General features: G+C 41.7%; 1 protein-coding gene across 1 annotated transcript; it reads left to right on the forward strand.

The window, feature by feature from the left end:
• The first annotated feature begins 3,698 nt into the window (after positions 1 to 3,698).
• LOC111870946 (octopamine receptor beta-3R-like) lies at positions 3,699 to 8,829 on the forward strand. The gene is made up of 3 exons (XM_033754050.1): positions 3,699 to 4,407; positions 8,319 to 8,382; positions 8,631 to 8,829. Exons 1-3 carry the CDS (start codon positions 3,732 to 3,734, stop codon positions 8,827 to 8,829), a joined length of 939 nt encoding a protein of 312 aa, XP_033609941.1. The 5' UTR covers positions 3,699 to 3,731.
• Positions 8,830 to 19,699: the final 10,870 nt, after the last annotated feature.

Raw genomic sequence — 19,699 nt, forward strand, 5'->3', positions numbered from 1 at the left:
TGCGAATGTTGTAATCATGGATGAAAATCAGTGCAACAGGACGCTAAAATACAACATCTCGGTGTAGATTTTTCTGTAAGGGCTCACTAATCTGACATAATTTTCCGACATACTTCCACACTTAACGAAGTGCAATGGAAGTTACTTATGTGTACGCAAGTTTATATGTATCGATATAGGCACTGGACACAACGGAGTTTTATCCGTACCAAAATAAAAGAACATGGACACAACACGATATAAAAAACCGCAAAGAATATCCATGTGAAATGTGTTCACTTCTACTTGAATTTCCCGTTCCAAGTCTCGAATCAGTACACATTGACGGGAATTTGTTAAATTGAACGCAAATTCAGAATCTAGTTGCTAGGAAACTGATTGTTTAAAGCTCGTATAATCTCTGCTTATTCTGGACGGGTATGGCATTACCTCCACCGATTTTGCTTATTTAAGCACCGGGCTCCATTCACGATTTTATGTGCAATGTGTTCCCTATCCTTCAATCCACGAACTGTAATCCTATTATAAGTTTAATGGGAATAAACACTGCCAGACTGGTTAAGTGTATTATGACGGGAGAAGAAAAATACTTCGGGTTGTTTGCCTTGCTGCAGGCCGTGTTCTAAGACCAGGACCGTGAATTGCGCGTGAAGACCGAAGCATTGCAAGAAATAACAAACCAGTAGCTGCAGTTGTCCGGTCTAGAAAACCGAGATTAACGGCCGTGAGGATTCGTTGCGCTGACCACGCGACAACCTCTATCCGCTAAAATTGACACTAACTTCGCCGACAAGCGGCGGTCGCTCGGTCGGTATAGATCGCTTCCAGACTCAAGCCACGGATTATTTTTTGTTCTGTAGCTGCAGTTGCAATGTCAGAGGGAAGAAAGGTGACGCTTTCCTTCGAAAACGTGTATGTAAAGGTAAATTTATCCCGGTGCTTAATTAATTTAATATGACGTTATTAGAACTTATGGGGATAAAGAGAACTTGACCCTAAACGGAGGTGTGGTCAGCTTCACGGAACGGCTGAATTAACCCCGGGGGGATGAACCTTCGGTGCCCATCGGATAGGAGGCTGGGTGGGCCCCAGAGCCAAGCAGGATGCTGTGGAGAAGAGGAAAGTCTCTTTTCCCTTAAATTATTATCTCAGTTAATGGATCAGACCAACTCCACTGCGCTTTCTACTGAGAACGGCCGGATCTGAAACTGCTGAGAGGAATATAATGTATGGGTCTGAAATGAAAAACGTAAACAAACAGGGCTGAGTGTCAATTCATAATCTCTTTTTAGACTACTTTCCTTCCTCAGGGGGAAAATTCATTTCATATAATCATGCCATCTAAGTGTCTGACCTATCATAGTACGCAGACTTAAGTGCGACGTTGATCACTTATCAACTTCTGTACTGAAGTTGAGACGAGTTGGATGTTTCACTTCTGAATAATTTATACGTGTGTATGACAGTGGTTATCGGACAAAATATTTAATATAAATTTGTGGTAATTTCTACAATTTAACGTACCCAGAGAAGTGACAAGCCGATCACAATATCTGCGCGGTCCAGGGCATGAACCGCCATAGTCCGCTCGAGCACTGGGGTCGAGGGTTTGAATCCCACTCGAGGCATGGATGTATGTGTGCCTTTATAAAGTATTTGTGTTTTCTGTGTGTAAGTAGCGGCCTTGTGTCGGGCTGATCCCCCGTCTAAGGTGTACTACTGACTGCATATAGATTAAGAAATTGAAAAAGCGGCCAACATCCAACAAGGGCTCTAGAGCCATAGATAATTAGAAAATTAGTGGACTGAGTGTCTGAACTAAATTGGATGATTAGAGTGGACTCAGTGGGCTTACTGAGATGACTGAAATTAGGGAACCTTGAATGAGTAAATTAAAGTGATTCACGGAATCCGTGGCTTGGGTTAATCTGGCTAATGACGTGAACTGTGACTCTCCTCCTAAGCCTATGTATGTATTTAAGACGAATATATTTCTTTACTGGAAATTTGAATATTACACAATTAGTTTAAGATTCCTGCGAGATCAAAACACTTTAAAAGAGAAGCCACCTTACACTCAGACCAAATATTTTGACATTAATTTTGAGAGCGGGGTAGCAGCCCATTCAAATTAATGAATAAAATATACATTTACTTAAGGCACAACAGATCACTCTGGGCGGGGTGCAAGGGCCAAGAAGGCCCACCCCTTATACATTCATTCATTCATTCATTCATTTACGTAAAAAGTGTGTCAGATTTGAGGTTCTCTTGGCGGTAGCTATGAAGAGTACTCAGTTCTAGGATGTCACGCCGTATAGTGCGGTAGATAGTTACAGACGTTTCGGAGCAACCTGCTACCTCCATATTTAATGCACCAAAATAAGATCGGGAATTAAAAAAGTAAAGAGAAGAGCGCCAAGGATACTGGCCTTTAAAAGGGCCGTTTTAGGCCGCTCCATAGCTCAAGCATTTTTTATTGCTAGTGGGGTGGGACTAAGTCCCTTGTACTGCGGCCACTTCTGGCCTATTGTACCAGCCCCAGATGATAGGTGAGGGTGATTGTGGAGCAATTGGTGGAATGAAGATTGGCAGGGGAAACTGAAGTACTCGGAGAAAACCTGCCCCAGCGCCACTTTGTCCAACACAAATCCCACTTGACCAGACCCGGGACCGAACCCGGAACACCGCGGTGGGAAGCGAGCGGCTAACCGCTTGTAGCTCAATCGATCCCGGGTCTGGTCAAGTGGGATTTGTGGTGGTCAAAGTGGCGCTGGGACAGGTTTTCTGCCAGTACTTCGGTTTCCCCTGCCAATCTTCATTCCACCAAATTCTCCATCATCATAGTCACCCGGGGCACGCTACAACACGCGAATCAGTGGCCGCCGTGTCGAGTGGACCCAGTTGGACTCCACCCCCCACTACGCGAAAGACCGTTTTGTAAAGGCAGAGAAATGCGGGAGAAGCAACGTTCAGACTGAACCGATATGAGGAAGGGGAAGTCAAAAGGAACAGATAGAAAAAAAACTGGTCGTCAATCGTGGTCACTTTTCCAGGGCTAGACGAATGGGAGAATAAGTTTCCACGCTCGATTTCATTTTCTACAATGAATAGAGCGGCAGCATGTTGTTCCAAAAAAACTTGTAAATAGCAGCAAACTACACGTCACATTCCAGATGAAAAGCATTTTGATAATTTCATTTTAGGTCTGTAAGGAAACGCGCGGGGTTGGCAGTTTGATGTAGAATTTCGCTTCGTTTCTTCGCAGCTCTTACAATCACTGAGGTTTCACTCCATCGGTATTAAGAAATATTTCAGAACTGTTACTCTTATCTTGTCACCATCTGACGAAGATGAAGACTCGTCGCAAGTCAAGACAAGACATACATAGACAGATAATTTGTTAATATGATCACGTTACACGTGCAGTTTGAATGACTGAGTTCAATGTATATATTTAAGGACAAACACGTGATTAACAGTAGAGCAAAGACAGGCCCCACCACCTTACTTCAGGAACAATGCTGAGTGGTATGGCCACCCTCTCTGACCAAAGTCAACAAGGGAACAGCGGGTCTAGTGCCACAGTCACGTGGCTCAATCACAACGACACCCCCGCGACGTCAGGGGTTGGATCAGTCGCTGACACGTCGCATGTCCAGGCACCGGACATGGTCAATGGAACGGCCCCTTGGACAGAACTGTTGCCTGCCATATTAAAGGGAATCGTCATGGGTACAATCATCATAGCCGCTGTCCTTGGTAACGCCCTAGTCATAATTAGTGTCGTCAGACATAGGAAGTTAAGAATCATCACTAATTATTACGTCGTCTCGCTTGCGTTAGCCGATCTATTGGTTGCTCTTTGTGCCATGACGTTTAACGCAAGTGTAGAACTTACGGGAGGAACCTGGTTGTTTGGATATGTCATGTGTGACGTTTGGAACTCACTGGATGTGTACTTCTCCACCGCTTCCATATTGCATCTGTGCTGTATAAGTGTAGACAGGTATTACGCGATTGTAAGGCCGTTAGAATATCCAATCACAATGACCCATAGAACAGTGTGTTTCATGATAGCCAATGTTTGGATGCTCCCAGCTCTCATTTCATTTACACCCATATTCCTCGGCTGGTACACCACGCCAGAACATCAAGAATTCCGAACATCGAATCCCAATGTGTGTATTTTTGAAGTTAATATTTATTATATGATGATATCGTCCGGTGTATCTTTCTGGATTCCTGGTGTGGTGATGGTTACCATGTATTACCGTATTTATAAAGAAGCCGTGAGACAGAGGAAAGCCCTGTCCAGAACTTCAAGCAATATATTGTTGAACAGTATTCATCAGCGTCACACGAACCATCATCATCATCACAGCCACTATCTGCATCCAAGTGACAGTAACGTGAGAGTGGCGGCCAGTGGTGCCAACAGCAGACAATCTTCCGTGAGGTCTACAGCTTACGGAACAACGACCAAAACATCCTTCAAAGCCGCCACTGAACTCAACATGAACGGTAAGTAACATCTCTCATCTCTTCACTCTCAATAACATATTTTAAAAGAAGTGTATTTAATTACAATTATAACAATTATATATTTCTATATATGTATGCGTAATATTACCAACATAAGTATGTACTAACAGCAATTATAACATTTACAGCAGCTTAATAACTGTTTCGGACGCTCAGTGTCTAGGTTAACTTAGATGGTTGCAGTTCTACCGCAAACAGGGGCAAAAATGTCTCTCTTCACTGAGTACAAACAGACTCTGACCTAATTTAATGGGCACTGATAATTACACTCCTAGACTTAGAGCGGTCTGAGGGAGGAGCCACAACTAGTACAGAAATCTAGAATAGGGGGAGCATTACCTCCATGTCATGTACACTTATACACCTTCATAGTATGATGCTTAGAAACAAAGGAAATGTTTATCTGTTGCCTATACAGTTAAGTGTTAAAATAAATATTGAAATAATCTGTACTGACGCCAGGCGTCATTGTATATAACCTCAGCATCGTCATCTTGTGTTTCGCACCACTTTATTACAGCACGTGCAGTTTCATTATTGCTCAAGTTATACAGGATGTCCCAGGAGGAAAGGCCTACATTCTGGGCGGTTATAGTACCGATCTACAGTACGTAATATCTCTTTCTTGGAACGGTAGTACAGTGAAATAGCTCTATCTCGGAAACGGTTCGGAATAGGACACATGTACATATACACTTTTTGCTAAGAATGACCGATACTATGACCTCTCAGAATACTGACAACTCCTCCTGGGACACTCTGTATAAACATTTACAGATATTATGAGTGGTGGTGGTAGTAGTAGTAGTAGTAGTGGTGATGGTAGTAGTAGCATTAGAAGTAGCTGTGTTTGGTGGTGGTGGTGGTGGTAGTAGTAATAGTAGTGTTCTATTATTGTATGCCAATTTGAAACTTGACAAAAAGAATTCAATAATTGACTGAGTGGGTTAGTAGGCGAATGGGGGAGTTAGGGTACGGTGTGGGTGGGTGCGCGCCCCAGTGAGTGGGTTGGCGAATGATAGACGTTTTCCGCATTTACGAAAGCAGAAGATATGATGTTCAATTATAATTCATATAATGGAAACATTGCAAAACACACGGGAATAATAAACTGACCGACGGACGGATGGACGGACGGACGTAATCGAACTGTTATTTGTGCTCAGTTTATTTCACGGCGCAGTCAGTACCTTCGTGAATACACGAGTAGCAGTGTACGGTTGGGTGACTACTGACCACTGAGCGGGAAAGCGTAGGCGGAAGCGGTCATGGCATATGAGAAGCTTTTCCGACATTTGCCTCGAATGACTGGGGAAACGACGAAAACCTCAGGACGGCCTATCTACGGACCGACATTTGAACCCAGGACCAACCACACAACAGCAACATTCGTTATTTTACTGAGTCAATATATACTTATTTAACGACTGTGTTTCAAATTACATAGTTATATCTAAGGAAAACAGGAGTAGCTTTTTACTTACTCACGGAGCTGAGCCCTTCTGGAGGAGTCGCCAATTCTGCAGCTACTCAAAAACTTCCCAGCATTTTACGGGACCCGAAGGTTCCTTACCGTATACACAAGAGCCCTTCACTAGTCCCTATCCTGAGTCAGATCAATCCAATCCATACCAACCCATCCTATCTCTCTAAGAGCCATTTTAATAATGTTCACCCACCTATGCCTTGGTCGTTCCAGTGGTCTCTTTCATTTTGGATTTCCCGTCAATATCCCATATGCATTCCTCTTCTCCCCATTCGTGCTACATGCCCTACCCATCTCATCCTCCTTGACTTGATCCTTCTAATTATAATTGGAGAAAAGTACAAGTTATGAAGCTCCTCATTATGCAGTTTTCTCCAACCTCCTGTCACTTCATCCCTCTTCGGTCCGAATATTCTCCCCAACACCCTGTTCTCAAACACCCTCAGTCTATGTTCCTCCCTTAATGTCAAAGACTAAGTTCCACACCCATACATAACCACAGACAAAATTATAGTTTTGTACATTCTAATTTTTATGCTTTTGGACGGCAAACGGGAAGACAAGAGGTTCTGGACTGAATGGTAACAAGCATTACCCGAGTTCGGTCTCCTCTTAAGTTCCTCCTGCCTAAAGAGATATGGAGGGAAATCAAAACTCAGTCACGATAGACTGTAAACATTTCGAGATCGAACTGCTTTCCTCACAATTACCTCCATATCGCCCTACTCGACAAAAAGTGTTAGCGTGTGTATGCAATTTGAATGAACAGAGAAAATTGAATGGCAAGGCTCAATATTTACTTACCGTAATGACGAGACTGGAGTACTCTCTGTGTTGTCATGGATTTCTGAATGCTGACTATGAAGAGGGATGTGACACCGTGTAGTCAACGGCGTTTCGGATGGATATCGGTAAATTTATTCGGAGGATCATGACGTCACACCTATGAACAGTTTAACGACGCTCCCAGTGCCTAGATTGTAAACGTCGAGTCAATATTTACTTAAGGAGGAAGTGGCAGTGACCTATTTCTTATACTGTACTATTCTGGGATTTACCAGGAGGCACTGAGCATAAAATTCTTTCTAAATTGAAGACTTCAGATTCGCACATTGTAACAAACAATAATAATCATCATTCTAAAACGAGACAGGATATTATTAGCCCGTTCCGTCTCGAACATTATCCTTCCATCGCGTTCTACATCGTTCAGCGTCTCTTTCTCCTTCATGTTGGCAGCTCTTAGATTTTTTGAAAAGTCTAGTCTTATGATGTGACTATGACACTTGTTTTTCTAGTCTCAGATAGATATAGATAGTGCTTTTTGTATTATTCAGCACATAAGCTTCAATCTACATAGCTTCTGTAAAAAGTCCCTTCAGCATTACTTAATTTCATTTACACATATTTGTATGTATTCCTCTCTAAATGAACGCATAATGTGGATTTCAATTTCACTTACTTTTAGAACTTCAAACGAAAGGCTGATAGACAAGAAACCAATGTAAGGCGTTCTTTTTTCCTCGCTTCATAAAGAACACCTAATTACCTTACACGTCTTCTATACTGTCTGTCTACTTATCTTGTAATCTATTTCTCCATCAAATCGGACAGCCACACAACGGAGGCGCACGTCAAATAGTATCAAATATTAAATAATAACATACATCGTAACAACGGCCCTCCAAAACCACATCACCCATTGTCTATATAACAAGTCCGTATAAGCATCAGGATTACAACTGCCAACTTCCAAGTACCATCTCATATACAACTTTTAACTGAACTTTTGACTATGTAACTGATTATTTTAAGACTTCAACATGTATTGTAATTTATATTTTATATTCACTCACATCATTATATACCATTGTATATATTTGGAAATCTAGTACTGTATACAATATTTGACATGCAATTCAATAAGGAAAAGTTCAAGGTATTTGCTTGATGATGGCATTTTGAAGGCCGAAACATGTAGCAAAAGTATCTCGTAGAGCTACTTACACGTATTATTGATTGTTTTGTTGTGACGGTTTTCAGTAAGAAATAATATGATACACAACAGGATGCATTCACTGAAACTTATGTATGTATATGTATATTTCGTATATATCTGCCCAGTCAGCCACCCACCCACCTACGGCTCTACATCCCTTTGTTAGGCCTTGGCCGCTTTTTCAATTTCTTCATCTTGTACACAGTCAGTCGATATGACTCCTTGGACGGGGGATCAGCCCGTCATAAGGCCACTATCTGAACAGGATAGAACAAACACAGAATAAAGAAATATTGACAACCGTGCCTCAAGTGGGATTCGAACGTACGTTCTCAGTGTTTCAGCGGACGAAGTCAGTTCATGCGTTACACGGCGCGGTCACTGTGATCAGCATCTTGTATACAATGGCTCATGCCGTATGCTTGTTACATTTGTTGCAAGTCACGAACATTTCTCGTCCATTTACAGTCCAGCTTCCGCAGTCGGGCTAATTCTGGGCATTATATTCCATTTACAACACATAAAGGTAAAGTTACCCCCACGGCTAAGCACCACAGCACGAAGCTGTGAATCCCCTTGCGTTCCAACTCTCTGCACCAGACGAAGTGGAGCTGTCATCCTCACGCTCCGTGCGCGCTACTTCCTCATAATGGGTTTCCAGCGAACGCTGGAGAGGACGCTGATGGGCCCCACAATCAAAACACATGCACAAGAAAATTCCACGTTGTTCCAAGAATTGGACAACTGGTCATCCAGCCTGCAGCCATTCAATTTACTAAGCTGTAATCAGAGCTGCTGAATTCAATATCCTAGCTTATTTGAAATTCCAGTACCAAGCAATTTTCAATTCCCTCTTGGGAGTTATCATAAGCATCATCATTTTGAATAAATATTCCAGTGTAGCGGCCAGCATTTCTGATTCGTGCTCGGAAGGATTCGGGTTTGAATCTCGACTCGTATACTAATTACTCAGACTGTAATTTTTAGTTGTTTTTCTCAGCCGTTCCAGGCGAACACTTTAAGAGACATGTTAACAACACATGCCCCTTCCTTTCATAAACGAGTGTATATTTTCTTTACAACTTAGGTACATCTGTTTTGTATGATCCTCAAACTAAAGAGCGAATATTTTTTGAACATTACTAACAGATTGGATCTTGTAATGGAGACAGATGCAGATGAATTTCAGGTTTGAGAATTAAAAAAAAACCTTTTGTCAAAATTGTTTTTAAAACTTTAGGTTTTGATCCTATAGTTGTATAGGATATTGGTGGGAAAGCCAGAAGGTAAGATACCATAGGGAAGAGCAAGGCGTAAGTGGGTGGACAATATTAGAATGGATCTTAGAGAGATAGGATGGGATGGTATGGATTGGATAGATCTGTCTCAGGATAGGGACCAGTGGAGGGCTCTTGTGAACACGGTGATGAACCTTCGGGTTCCATAAAATTCTGCAGATCCTCAAGAAGAGCTAAGCTCCATGAGTAAGTAAGTAAGAAAGTTTTATAGGCACAGCACTATAAACGTGTCGTAAGAAAATCCTAGAGTCAATCAATTTAACTAATTACTGAATCAGATAATCAGTGGTTGTGCTGAAAACTTCAACCCCGGTAAGTAGCGGAATGCGCCACAGGTTCAGCCTGCAAATGACGGAATAAAAAATGCATGCCCATTCACGGAAACCAAATCGTGTCACTTCACTCACTGAGCTGTAACCAACCTACAGGCTGTCACATTTACGATGCTATTTTAGACGAATTCAGAGAAAAGCAGTTCGTTCGATCTGTCCGCCAATCTGCACGCATGAAACAAATCTACAAGCATTTGACATATTTTCACGAAACTTGATTCTGGGGAATTTTATTACATACTCTTCAGCCACTTCAATTTCTTGTTAGAATGAAAATAACGACAAGGGAAACAGCAAAAAACAAATTCCGTGGTTTTAGTCCGACCTAGCGCCCGCCACTTGTCGGCGAATTTAGTACCAACTTTTGCGGGTAGAGGGTGTCAGGTGGTCAGCCTAACGAATCCCCATGGCCTTTAATCTCGGTTTTCTAGACCAGATCGACAGTAAGCCTGAGAAATTTACTTTCTTACATTTTACATAATAATTTCCCACTCAACTCTAGGATGATTGATGAATGATGATTTGGAGAAACCTAGAAAGAAATCTCTCGTGGAGTCATTGGCTTACTGCCCGGCTCTGAGAAGAACGGTAAGTTCAGAGAGTGACTGCTAAGCTAACACATTCGGTTTCAGAACTTCATCTGTACTCACTCCACTCCACTCACTGTTTATGCCTCTTGCTTTAACTGTCCAGGTTTCATTTCCATGTAGCAAAGTGGGCAAGTTATGAATATGGAATATCCTGTTGCTTTATCACAGCTCTCAGTGCCGTTTCATTCACGTGTCCCTTCAGATAACTGAATATTCTGTAAATATCTGAGGTTAATTGTTTCGCCCAGCTCAGCGTTTCGCATGGCGGTCCAACTGTACATTATGCCTGACTATTTATCACACAGACTGAGTCTGGTTGTGCATATGAAGCGTAAATAGATCGGTCATTTCTGTATCCAATATTTCAGAAGCGATGGAATGGCTGTACATGAAAATTTCGTGCCTAAAATTCGCTCGAGTTCCTATAGCCACTGTTCTCTTTAGAAGCCAGGATAGCTCAGTCGGTATACAGCCGAGGTGAGGGCTGGGTACCACAGGAATCAGGGTTCTATCCCTGGCAGGGACGTCTACCCTCCTGTATGATGCAAATGTTCCACTCAGCATTTTATTCTTCACTTAGAGTGATAGACACAGTTTCGAACTCGTACAAAACCACAGGTAAAGTTAGAGTTTTTATATATTTAATCCTTGTGCTTTTAGACAGAAGAAATGAAGATGAAATGTCTGTAACTGAAAGGTTGCTAGCTTTAACCGAATTTAATCTGCCATTTATTTTATTCTTATTATAATTTTAATTTTGTAGTTTCTACCTTAAGTACCTCATCATTTAAGCAAACTGTAGATGCGACTTCTTTCTTTCCTTGACACTACAGCCCCAGTGGGCCTAGGCCTACCTCCATGAACTTCTCCGTTCACTTCGGTTTTTCTAGATCTTACACATTCGGTAGGACTCCTTGGGCGGGTGATCAGCTCGTCGCAAGGTCTCTACCTGTAGACAAACACAGAAAAGCGCACACACACAAACTAAACAGCCATGTCCTGAGTGGGATTCGAACCCATGATCCCGGTTTCCAAGCGAGCGAAGAGAGTACGTGCCTTAGACCGCTCGGCTACCGTGACCGGCATATGCGACTTTATGCTCATATATTCTTCCCAAGGCTGGGACTTACGAATTTGTCTTTTTACCGATATTCGGCAGTGTTATCTCATTCCCTCTTGGAAGGCTTACTTCTCTGTGTCTCGAGTACCTCGCCTTTTAGGCACACTGTATCGGTGGACAAAGAGTTATTGTGGAACTGGAAGGAGGTTAGTGAAAATTTTGGATTTTTGTGGACTCTACCCCAGACCGTTCTTATTGCAAGGATTTTCATTGATCCTCATCTCTTCTATACATGCTGAAGGGAGACATTACTGTTCGAACACAAGGCAACCATTTTCTCATAGTTTCTTATCCCCTTCTTCCAATTCTTCTTACATGGGGTACATATTCGAACCCTTACTTTTATCCGTGAGTCTGTATGGGTGTGAACCTTGGTCTCTGACGTTAAGGGAGGAACATAATCTGAGGGTGTTTGAGAACAGGGTGTTGAGGAGAATATTTGGGCCGAAGAGAGATGAAGTGACAGTAGGTTCGAGAAAACTGCATAATGAGGAGCTTCATAACTTGCACTCTTCTCCAAGTATAATTAGAATGATCAAGTCAAGGAGGATGATGTGGGCAGGGCATGAAGCACGAATGGGGAAAATAGGAATGCATATAGGATATTGGCGAGAAAGTCAGCAGGAAAGAGACCACTAGGAACACCAAGTCGTAGGTGGATGGATAATATTAAAATGACTCTTAAATATAATGGGGTTGTATGGATTTGATTGATCTGGCTCAGGATAGGGACCAGTGTAGGGCTCTTATGAAAAAAAAATGAACCTTCGGGTTCCATAAAACGCTGGGAAGTTCTTGAGTAGCTGCACAATTGGCGGCTTCTCAAGAAGGGCTCAGCTCCACGAAATTAGTTATTATATGTATGTATATATGTATATTGGCAGATACAGGTTCTAACAAGTTACGAGTGGTACGCACAAGCTATATACATATTCGAATTGCACAAAATTGTCAATCTTAAGTAAAAGTACCTTTTTCTTTTACGATACTCGTTATGTAAATCTGAGGGAGTCTGACAAAAGTAACTTCCAATATAACATTTAATTAGAATCGCTTTGACGGTCCTATGTACATGAGATTATACACGATAACTGCTAATTTTATTTACCCAGAATACTGCAAGAAGTAAGCACAGATCTTCCCGAAAACAATTAATTTACATCACTATATATTCACATCAAAGCAAATGCCAATAATAAACCAACTCTGGTTACAATAGGAAACACGAACATTCCAAGAAATAATCTTCATTTTCGGTTACTATGGACCCAGAGTCCGATCACATGTTAAATTGTTTTGAACTGCATGACCGACTGAGGAGTTCAGGGGCTCACTGAGTGGAGGCAGTTGCCCAGAATGCTGCAAAGGATAAGAGAGGGAGGCTGAAACAAAGTACTCAGGCACTGGCAAACAACATTCAGGTTTCGCTACAGAAGCTAACAGCAAGTCATGGTTATTTTGGAAAACGTTCTCAATTCTTATCGTATTGAAAATGGCGTTGCTGGAACCGAACACCAAAGACACAGATGATATATCAAGACCATTAACAGGGGCTAAGATTATAAACAGGGATAATATTTTTAATTTTATCTCCAGCCTTCATTTCCTGAAACCACAACTTTTAGGTAACTGCTTCTCATTCCGTGATCACGTACGGGGTGGGGGGTGGAGGGGTCATACTGTGTTCGTCCCGTTAGAGAGAGCAAGGTCCAGTCATCGGCGCAGCTGGGATAGGAGATAAAAATAAATTACAGGGTAAGGATCAGTTTCGTATCCTGTATACGTACATAGCATGAACGGTCTGTGAGTGTCTGAAGATCTACTCGTCACACTGAAAAGTAATTTTCCGCCACAGTGCCTTCAAGAAGTACTTAGCCTAGTAGTAACTTTATATATTGATGACAAAACAAGAAATTCTGGGAAGAACCTATCGTTTGCTTTCTGAGGGTAGGGGGAGAGAGAGAGAGACTGGAATAGATTTGTGGGTGCAGTTGAAGAATCCTGAAAAAACTGAAACACTATTTTCCTCTCACTACATCAGACACGGACCGCATAGAAACCGTATTCAACGGAGTGTGTACTCGTTGGCGCAAGGAATTTTTTACCGAGCCGTTACGTATTGATGGGGGCGATATACAGACACAGACATTAAGGTAATCTCGACGACCTCTTATTTAAGATTTGAGCTGATTTTATTTCCAACATCAGTCTGCTTGCACCTGTTCTCACTGTCTCTTCGCTTGCGGATTCTCTTATTTTTCCTTCTACCCTGAATATAGAGGCTATACGTTCCTCCGAAACGACGGTTAACACCACATCTACTCGGTGCCACATCCCAGAAGACTGCTTTCCTCCCTTTATTTATTCGAAATGAAGACAGTAGGCCGATAGTACGTAGTAATAACAATAATACCAACATCTTTTCATTAATTCTTTTGTGAGCTCTGCAAATCAGTAGCAACATAATGTCAAATATTATATCGAGTCATCATGTACATAAGAAACACAATCAGCTTGTTTATCTCATACATATTCATTAAAATTATTTCTTTCTGCGAATAACAGTAAATTGACATATACCGCGAACATATTAACGTGAATATAGAAGTAATTGTGTTTTGGGACGTGACGCCGTGCAGTCTGGTACATATTCACTGATAAACTTGCTGTTTCATTCGTCATTTCTTGCTCGGTTTAATATTCGACATCGAAGATGGAAGCAGTATGCTCCTCCGAAACATAGGTGAGCATCTATCGGGTTACACGGCGCCATATCCCAGAAACTGCACTATTCATAGCCACTGCTGTGAGAACATCAATTGCAATATAAATTTTAATAATCGAGGAAAAACAAGACGCAGTCTGTTAATATAAATCAGTTCTGTGAACTGCGTTTCGCTTGTTTGTATTAAAATCTCGCTCCAAGGCAGAGGGTGATCGTACAGGACAGGGTGAGATTGAAAAGGGTATTACAAAATGGAGCGCGTGTTCTACGAATGAAAACAAGGAAATGAGCGACATGGAAAAATGGGTCAGGAATTTTCTCGCGTTTTTTTTCTCCTTGATATAATCCCTCGATTAAAAAAAAACTTTATTTTCTTTGCTCTCTGTCCCGTCAATCACAGACGCGACGCAAGGTCAGAAATCTCACCGAGAACTCTACAAACGATGAAAGCCCAAGAGCGTTAGACCTTCGTAATAATGTGTACAGTGACACCGTGCCTGACATACGCGTATATTTGGGAGGAGCTCAAATTCGACTCTCAGCCGTGACACCAGATATCCTGACAAAGTATTCGATATTTTACTCGGTACCTCCAGGAAAATTCCAAGATAATACCCCGACTGGATCAAGACCGCTTCCTTAAAATTAATCGCAATTAATTATCCACTAATCCTCTTTCCATTTGGTGTTCTACTCTCACAGCAACGGAGAATGGCATAAGACACACCACATATCATGCTAACTCCATGGAACTGAGCCCTTCTTGAGGAGCCGCCAGTTGTGCAGCATTTTATGGAACCTGAAAGTTTATTACCGTGTTCACAAGAGCCCTCCACTGGTTCCTATCCTGAGTCAGAACGATCCAGTCCATAACGTCCCACACTACCCCTCTAAGATCCATTTTAATATTACTCACCAACCTATTTCTTGGTCTTCTCAGTGGTCTCCTTCCTTCCAGCTTTCCCACTAATATCCTATATGCATTCCTGTTCTCTCCCATTCGTGCTACATGTCATGCCCACCTCATCCTCCTTCACTTGATCATTCTTATTATACTTGGAGAAGAGAAGTTATGAAGTTCCTCCAACCTCAGACCCAAGGAACCCGTCCAAGTCCGAGGACCTTTGTGACATTTCGTAACAAGCACATTTTTATGGTGAGTTGTTAGCCCGCCGCCCAAACCCCAAGCTGGGAGGCCACACTTTTCAGCTGTCCGCGACTGCTTATTCAATATATTCGAAGCTACCCTCCATACCTGGAGGCCGTCTCCTCCATCCGCAACCTGAGGACGCGCCGAGCTATGGTAACCAGGGACCCACCTGACATGGCAAACCGCATAAGGATTTGTAATAAACCTGTTTCATTGACATCATGATCAGAGTGGGATTGTGTTTCTGACAGCGATATCTGTGAAGAGTATTGTCTTGTGTAATATGATGACGTGAACCTGTTGCTGCCATCTTCAGGGCAGAACATGAAGAAAAGTGGCACGGATACAGTGGGACGGTGGCTCAGGACAGGACGTCCTGAGCGAAATAGCTAAGGGAAACAGGAGAGAATCGAAATATCCAAAGTTTCGACAAATATTGCACCTGTCATTTTCAGGGATGATGACGTTGTGAGGAATGGACGGATGTCGATATTCTAGCCGAAGTAAAATATTAAGTTCCATCTGAGAAAATATAACAAGCAGATTGCGAGGATCCTTAGCTCAATACTTAAGTCACAGGCAGGGCGTTTCTTGAAGAGTGTGAAGTCCTGGAGGTAGTTATGACAATGCTTCTCTCTATGGAACCCAATGTCTATAAACACATTACTCAAAGCTTCGCAATTACCGCTATCAGAACCAAACTAATCTCCTGCATATTCTAAAGCTTGGCCACGCCATAGCTCAAGCAGTTAGTCGCTGGATTCCCACCGAGGCGACCCGGGTACGATCCCAGGTCTGGTCAAGTGGGATTTGTGGTGGACAAAGTGGCGCTGGGGCAGGTTTTCTCCGAGTACTTCGGTTTCCCTGCCAGTCTTCATTCCACCAATTGCCCCACAATCACCCTGACTTATCATCTGGGGCTGGTACAATAGGCCAGAAGTGGCCGCAGTACAAGGGACTTAGTCCCACCCCACTAGCATTAAAAAAAATTATTCTAAAGCTCTGTACATAAAAAATCTATTTTAATCTTTTAATCCGGTCTAGAAAACCGAAATTAACGGCCGTGGGGATTCTTTGAGCTGACCACGACCCCCTTTGTCCGCAAATTTGGCACTAAACTTCGACAAGTGGCGGTCGCCCGGTCGATATAGTTCGCTTGCGGACAAAAATCACGGAGTTTGTTTGCTAATGTTTTAATATTAATATTTTTCCATATAAGAATATTTCTCCCTAGTTGTCTATTTGCTCCAGATTTTCCATTAAAATTAATAATGTATGCCGCATATTTCCCATGTCAGCCTCCGTAATTATGGATAATTATATTTTTGGAAAATTTATACTCTGACAAAAATTTGAGTTTCATAACAAATTTTCACTTTCGTCAATAACATGGAATACATAAGCCGCTTTTAACTAAATCGGGGTAGCTTGTCACAAAATGACAAATTTGTAACATACACACATAAATTTCTTGCAGCTATATATGCAAATCGTATGAAAGTTCATGCAAATGCTTTATGCAATTTGAAACAATGACGTCATTTTAAAAAAAGAATACGTTCTAATTCACAACATATAAACCATTTGAAGAGCTCTGTCTTCTGGAATACAACGCTTTGTATCCGCTTAAAGTCAAACGACGTTTCGGAGGAACATATCGCTTATATCTTTATGATCGAATAAGCTCAGCAAGATACCAGCGTGATAGAAGATGAAAAGCCGCTGGTATCTTACTCGACTTATTCAACGCTGAAGATAGATGTGATATCTTCCTCCGAAACATCGTTCGACTTTCAACGGAATACACAACCTTAGATCCCAGAAGACAGAGCTCTTCATTACCACAGCTGTGGTAGGATAAGAATCTTTTTAGAAGAACAATGAGGTTGGATAGAGTTACAAGAACAAAAGGAAACAACAGCAGAAATGTAGGAACACGCTGTTGTGGCTCAAAATTGGGTAACACAGAACTATGACGTGGTGGAAAATTTCTGTCTCTAGATCTGGAATCAACGTGTCAGAATTAATTTAAAAAGTTAGTTTCCTTCTACGCTACTACTGCAGCCCTGTTAATTTTTGTTCCTCGGTCTGGCCTACAAAATGTTACATACGCACAAAGGGAAATGAAGCAGCAATTTTAACTGACGAAATGAAGGTTATTTGTATATTATTTAAAATCATATTGCTTTATTGTAATGAAACTACAGCGCCTCTAGCGGCAAACTGCAACATCTGCGGGATATTAAAAGCGGCATTTAGTACACTAAAGGTTTGGCGTAATGTTGAGTTCATTTCATTTATACTTGTTGAAACTGAAGGATAAAGCGGTAAACACTATTTTCAATAATCGTGTATCATCAAGGATTAAGCCCAGAGGGCGAATCAAACTCGTGGTTTTGCTTCTGATATACGAAATTCAGTAATACACAACTGAAGAAACATTCAGTTCATACAGTCGCCACATTAGCGCCCTCACTTGCATAACACCTTAAAAAAATTATAATCTAAGTAGATTACCTATTTGGTAAGACATAAATTTATTTTGTTTTAACTTGCGGATTCGATATCGTGGCTACAAAATATAGCAAGAGACGCAGCACAAAACACAACAAGAGAGAACACAACCCACCAACTCAAACACGCATGCGCATCGAAAGGACCTATTATATATTTAACAACATAAGCAACAACAGAAGGCAACAGTTTCATCGCCAAAAATTTTTAACACCTGATGTGTGATCATATTGGTCGAAACATGTAGTAATGGAGTTCTAAACTTTAGAAGTTAATAAATTTTATAGCACACAGTGTCGAGCTTGAGACTAACTGCTCGACACTAAGAAGTTTTTGATACAATTCTTTGTAATTTTTATCGAGTTTTCATTCTATAAAACAAGTTTAATTCAGTTACATCCCAATGCAATTCCATGCTTCTTTATCAGGCTTCAAAGCATTTACTACACCAATATATATTCTAATACAACATCGTGGTACACTGTTGAGTAATATTTCTTCTTATTAAGAAGGATCCGGGTTCAGACCTCAGCCAAAATACTAGCTGAACTAAGCTTTTGGCCAGCTTCTACTGGCTGCTTGCCTGTCTCAATTTTCGACAAAGGAGACTGAAGTAATAGGTTTCTTCCAAACCTTGGGCTTTCTCTGAATGACTGGGCTTCATAACTGACTAGCCCGTGTTCACCCTTTTAAATTCACGAGTATTATTCGCTACTGGACCTGCATTCAATTGTTTACAGTCGCATATCGTTAGATTAGCCACAGTCAGATATATTTGTATTAAATAGCTTTAATTTATTACAGTATCACACTCATTATTAGAGTGAAATTTATCAACCAGGTGATACATTTTCACGAAAACTGGTATGAACACTGAAGGGCTCTTAAATGCCTTGTTTTTTTCATACATCATCATTGGCAAAGTAGCCCTTATTGAGCCACAGCCTTCCTTAGAAGATTCTGCCGGATTTCGTCAGGTTTTCACTACTTTAGATTTCGCATCAATAATTTTTTATATAGCAAGGTCGTCAGCCTTGCATCCAACACCCAAGCTTGAGGACCAGGTCCTTATATTTACGTCTCCTAGTGATAGCGTCGCCCAGTTATAACCCCACACACCGAGATTTCTTGTCATCGCCTTCTACGACCCGCAGGGTTACAGTGAAGGTACTCTAACCCACCTCCATCACTAAGAACATGCGGGCGTGAGAAACCAGCTGCTGCATATCCAGGATTACCTTTACAATATGGACGGCAGCACAGGTATCTTGTAGACATTGTTTTATTCAGAGACAAATTATAAACTAATGTCTGTACTGCACGCTCTTCTTTGTGTTATTTCTCTAACTAGGCTTAATACTCTTCTTGGGCCTCTTCAAGAATTTAATGTCGTGTTTGGGTTCCTTCCATGTTAAAGTGATACAATAAAATAAAATCCTTTACAGAGGCGTTCAGTAGGCTTCTGCAATAACTTGACCCAAGAAAGCCTGCAAATATGCTAACACACAACCACCCTGCGTACGGTGTCTATATACATGTTTGGGGTTGCCTCCTCGCGGGAGAGTGACGTGAAATGTTACATCATCAGAAAGTTGCTGGATTCTTTACCCTACTTTACTGAAGGAGGCTCATGCGATCTCCTTCCTGTCTGCGGGTCCCCCTCACCCTGTCGCTGCTACGTAACGGGGTCTCCTCTTCGACGAGAGGGCGGTTCGGTCTTTCAGCGCAGGCGCTCTGACTAAGCTGAACGATCATCCAACTTCTCCCTCTCAGAAGGAGACTGACTACTTTACGACTGGCGGTTTACCGCCAATCAATTGGTCTTCGAGCCAACCCTTGAGACTCATGACCAGAGATTTCTTTTCCAACTGAACTCTTGCGGTCATAGTCTTCATTGTGTTCGTGTAGGCAATTCAAATTTTTTACCTACTTTCAAAATT

The sequence above is a fragment of the Cryptotermes secundus genome, unplaced genomic scaffold (genome assembly GCF_002891405.2).
Source record: "Cryptotermes secundus unplaced genomic scaffold, Csec_1.0 scaffold1044, whole genome shotgun sequence".
In the NCBI taxonomy this organism is placed as follows: Eukaryota; Metazoa; Arthropoda; class Insecta; order Blattodea; family Kalotermitidae; genus Cryptotermes; species Cryptotermes secundus.